At 45.2% G+C, this 4534-nt stretch overlaps 1 protein-coding gene across 1 annotated transcript; it reads left to right on the forward strand.

Annotated features, from left to right (window-relative positions):
* The first annotated feature begins 432 nt into the window (after window positions 1-432).
* On the forward strand, window positions 433-2229 carry lratd1 (LRAT domain containing 1). Its single transcript, XM_033990789.2, has 2 exons — window positions 433-556; window positions 751-2229. The coding sequence occupies exon 2, from the start codon at window positions 788-790 to the stop codon at window positions 1580-1582; it is 795 nt and encodes a 264-aa protein (XP_033846680.1). The 5' UTR covers window positions 433-556; window positions 751-787; the 3' UTR covers window positions 1583-2229.
* The last annotated feature ends 2305 nt before the right edge of the window (window positions 2230-4534 follow it).

Genomic DNA, 4534 nt, shown 5'->3' on the forward strand with positions numbered 1-4534 from the left:
ACTATTTACACTTGGGACCCTGAGTACAAGGTATAATATATTCAAAAACTGAGAACATGCTACTTCCTCTGCCAGCCACAGTCGTAGAGTCACATTAAAATGCAATATAGCCCTAGCCTAAGCCTTTCTTGTCTGCTACTGTGAGATATACAGCGTGTTATCACCGCTCCCTCCTCGCTGCATCGACTTACGCTCGTGTACAGTCTTCCAGCGCTCTAACAACAAACACCATGCCACAGTAACAGCCGCCTATCGCTGCTGGCCAAACCGCCTGGCTATAATTGGCTAATACTCTTACCAAGACACAAACCGAAGAGATTTCCATTGGATTTGGCGGTGCTGGAATCCTAAGCGCGGACCAATGGCAGCGCGCAAAGGCGGAGCTCTCCGTGGTGCTTAAAAAGGGGAGCTTGTGCAGAGACAAGTAGTGTAGAGGCGGAGAAGCGGTGCCAAAGTGCGAGACTGATCCTAAAGGGGCTTGTTTGGGAACCGGACAGGGGGAGTGGACTTCCCGCTGTTCTCATGGACCACACGGATGTTTAGGAGTTAGCCACAGGTACAACTTTAACTCCGAGATATCTTAGAGTGGAAACTTGGTCTGTGTACTTTTAACTGGATAAATGATTAACTGAGTTGGCTGTAAAAGAGGGAGTTTCAGTCCAACTTGCTACACACTACTTTAGCTCTGGTACTTTAGTCTTGTGCCAGAGTTTTTTGACATTGTTGTTTTCTCCGGTGCGTATTTTGCAGACAGCGCAGTCCATGTCTCTGCCTTGCGGGGTCATTGATGGGAAACCAACTGGACAGGATCACCCACCTCAACTACAGCGAGCTGCCCACGGGGGATCCGTCCGGCCTGGAGAAGGACGAGCTTCGGGTCGGCGTCGCCTATTTCTTCTCTGATGAAGAGGAGGAGGTGGAGGAGCGCACACCGTCCGACTGCGGCTTCAAAGAACAAGAGGACGGAGACGAAGAGGACAGAGGCCCCTTCACGGTCAGCGAGGTGGAATATTCCGCGTTCTGCTGCCAGGAATGCATCTTCTCCAAACTGCACGAACACGAGGACTTGAACGTGTACACGGTGAAAAGTTTGCTGACTATGTGCAAACCTGGAGACCTGCTGGAGCTGGTGGGCACGGCTCAGGCGCCGCATTGGGTCATCTACGAGCAGGATGACCGGGTTATCCACCTGCACAAGGGGGAGATCCGTAAAGATAGTCTGCTTGAGCTCAGCAACGGGCGCCACGGGAGGATAGTGAACAACCGGTACCGTTATCGGCCGCTTCCCGCTGATTTGGTCATGCAGAACGCGGTCGGTCACGTTGGACTCAGCACTGAGGACATATGCTGGACCAACTCGGAAAGTTTTGCCGCGTGGTGCCGCTTCGGTAAACGCGAGTTTAAAGCGGGGGGAGAGGCGCACTCCGCGGAGCACCAGTATTTCCTCAAAGTGCACCTGTCCGGCAGCGGCGTGCACACGCTCGTGTTCCGCAGCCTCGAGGACATGATCCGCGAGAGGAGGCGAGTGGACGCCTGTGGGATTCTCAAAGAGCTGTCTTTGGTTAACGGGGGCAAGGAATGATCAGGGATTCCCTTTGATATCGCCCTCTATCTCCCCCGCACAGCCCTATTAGCTCCACACAAATAGGGACCTGTTGGTTTTGACTGCGCCTCGATCCTGTGCCATGCGTCTGGACGCAAAGACGCACAGTGGAATTCCAAAAAAGCTGAAGCAGACAACGCCCCTTCTGAATCGTGCAGCGTGGGACACACTCTTTCTATTGTTGCCATAAACATAACCGAGCCACATACAACTACAGGCAGCCTTTTGTTTCCACTGATGGGATCATTATCATGGATTCTGCTTTGAGTGTGCTGTCACTGCGGCACGCACGGTGAGAGCACACGAGAGATAGGATCTGGGAAAGTCTATTTTTTTACTGTTAGCTTTAAGCCCGGGACTGAGCCACACACAAAAGCCACTGAACCATCCCAGCGGACCTCTATGATGCCTATAAACAAACCATATGGCTTGTTCTAACCGTTTCTGCCATATCAAGAGTGTTGTCATGTCATGATGCTGTCTGTCTGTCATCCTGCCCCACAGCACTGGATGTATGTGTAAAGTGTATTCATCTTGATTTCAATTTGAGTCTCTTATTTTTGTATTTGAGTTTAGTGGATTTTTCTGGTTTGGAAATAAACAGAGGTTGAAATATGAAAATGAAATGCTTGGCTCCAGCAGGTGTTGTTTAAGCTCTCAGCAGATGGAAGACACCAGCACAAGATCTTTCACTTTCACACGCGCGCACACATATGAATTATTGATGTTCCAGTGCCTCCTGACCTGCCTTAAGCCAAATAGTCCTCATATATCTCGGCTGTATTGGAACACGGTGAAAACGGCCATCTGCATCTGTGCCATAAAGACTTTATGAAAAATCTATATGTGATCTGTGCGCTATAGTGTGCTATCAAGTCAATAAAAATATGGAGTATCTGGCTGCAGGCATTTGTGTGGGATTGGCTCATTCAGATGCATAGGCTAAACACATCTTTCCTTATGCACATTGATTGGTATCTCTGGTATTCCATAGGCCTTTGTGGTATTTTTAGTTGTGATACGTTTCAGTGGGACTTGCAAGAGACATTTTCTTGGCTGCAGTTTGGGATCTATGCATGTGGTGTACTGCATAAGCATAGAGCAGGAGCATTGTGGAGGTGAGGTGTGCGGCTTTCTCTTGCTGTGATGACTGTGGATGGTGAATTATTGATTAAGTAGAGTATGTTTGTATGTAGAAGATGGCCACATAGTAAATGAATATTGGTCAAAGTTACATATTATCTGATTATTAGGCACTGTTATGTCTGTCATTGAAGATGGGGCATGCGCATTTTCATCAGTTCAGTTTATTAGAAGTGGTTTGTTGGGCCTATTTCAAGAAAGAACAGCAGTTTGTTGGGTCTATTTCAGGAATGAACAGCCAAAGTAGTGAGTACTGGTCCAGGATTCTGTGTAATTGCAGTATAATTCCAGCAACCAGGGTTCAGAAAAGAAACAGATGATTATGTTTCTTCATGGATCTTTATATTTAAGTAGATTCAAAAGATATAGGTGCATTGTGGCTTAAACATATCATATAACTAAAAGCTGCTCAGCTTTTCAGATAACAGGTATGTCATGTGCTTGTCTCCATAGAGATGTTGTTGCTTTGCTTGAATGTTTCTGTGTGAAAACATGCATTGTTATCTGAGCAAGTCTAGTCTCTCATGTAACTTGGTGCTAACCTGCATGTTTCCAGGAAAAGAGATACATTTAAAGGAAATCTGTGAAACATTTCAGGAAAACCATAAGATTTCCATGGAGATAAGTAGGTGGTGTACTCTTCACCAGACAGTGCACCTTTAAAAGATATGTAAGATCAGGTTAATGTTATTGTATCATTACAAAGTAAATATACAATCCTTGAAATATGCATTCTTGAGGTGTAAAGACAACACGCCTGTTAATGGATTGAATTAGCATTTAGCATTAGCACCTTTTTGTCCTAATAGTCTCCCATTTGCATAATATTTTGGCCGACATCATTTAGCTGTGATTAAATTAGGAGCGTTTATCCCGTGGCGCTTGCTAACACAGGGTCTATTAGCCTTTCATTGTTTTGGTGCTGCTGTCTTCATGGCCAGATCGGCCTCATGTTTGGACTCCTAATGTTTTCCTAAAAAAGACGGTGCAGCCAGAGGAGAGACACACAAAGAAATGGTGTTTTTGTCTCACTGAGCCTCAGAGCTAGAGCAGATGCAGCTAGCAGCAGCATGTGTGGGTCTGGCTCCTTTGTGATGCACACTTTATGATGTTATTGCCACAGTCAGCTCTAACTCACAGTGTCTATTGTGCCAGGAATCCTCAGACATTAAAATATAGTCTAATAAGCTCTTGTAAACATGTTCCAGAGAGGATTTGGTAGAAGCAAAAATATTCCTTTCGGAGATTTTGTGTGGGCTTAAAAAATGCATTGTCAAAAATACAGAGATGTAGTAATGGAATCAGACTACCCCAAAGGTTTTTGATCATCTACATCCTTGCCACCACTGTTATAGCGTCTTTTGTGAAATTTGTTAATTTGAGGCTGCCCCGTATGGAAAAGTAAGATTCATGGCAAATCAAATGCATGTTGTATAATTCATAATCTGGTCCCACAAGTTATCCATCCCGATAATAACCTTATAGCCACAGACACACCAAGTGCAAAATATATGTCAAATTAATATTCAGAAAGAAGGAAGGTGATTTGTCTATCCTCCCAAGCTAATAATAATAATAATATAGTGCCGTTTCAAAATGCTCAAAGCACTTACAATGCATTATTACATGGTGATGGTCATAAATTAAGTATGTAGCCACAGCTGCCCTGGATTAGACTGATGGAAGCGGAAGCAATCTGCACCATCAGCCCCTCTGACCGGTGTCTTGCTTAAGAATACAGCAACAGCACTTGTCTAAGCAGCCTAATCCAGAGCCAATTTGAAATAT

This window comes from Periophthalmus magnuspinnatus, chromosome 24 (assembly GCF_009829125.3).
Source record: "Periophthalmus magnuspinnatus isolate fPerMag1 chromosome 24, fPerMag1.2.pri, whole genome shotgun sequence".
Classification (NCBI taxonomy): domain Eukaryota; kingdom Metazoa; phylum Chordata; class Actinopteri; order Gobiiformes; family Gobiidae; genus Periophthalmus; species Periophthalmus magnuspinnatus.

Coding starts and splice junctions, on each gene's coding strand:
- lratd1 (XM_033990789.2), top strand. CDS start 788: ATGGGAAACCAACTGGACAGGATCACCCACCTCAACTACAGCGAGCTG.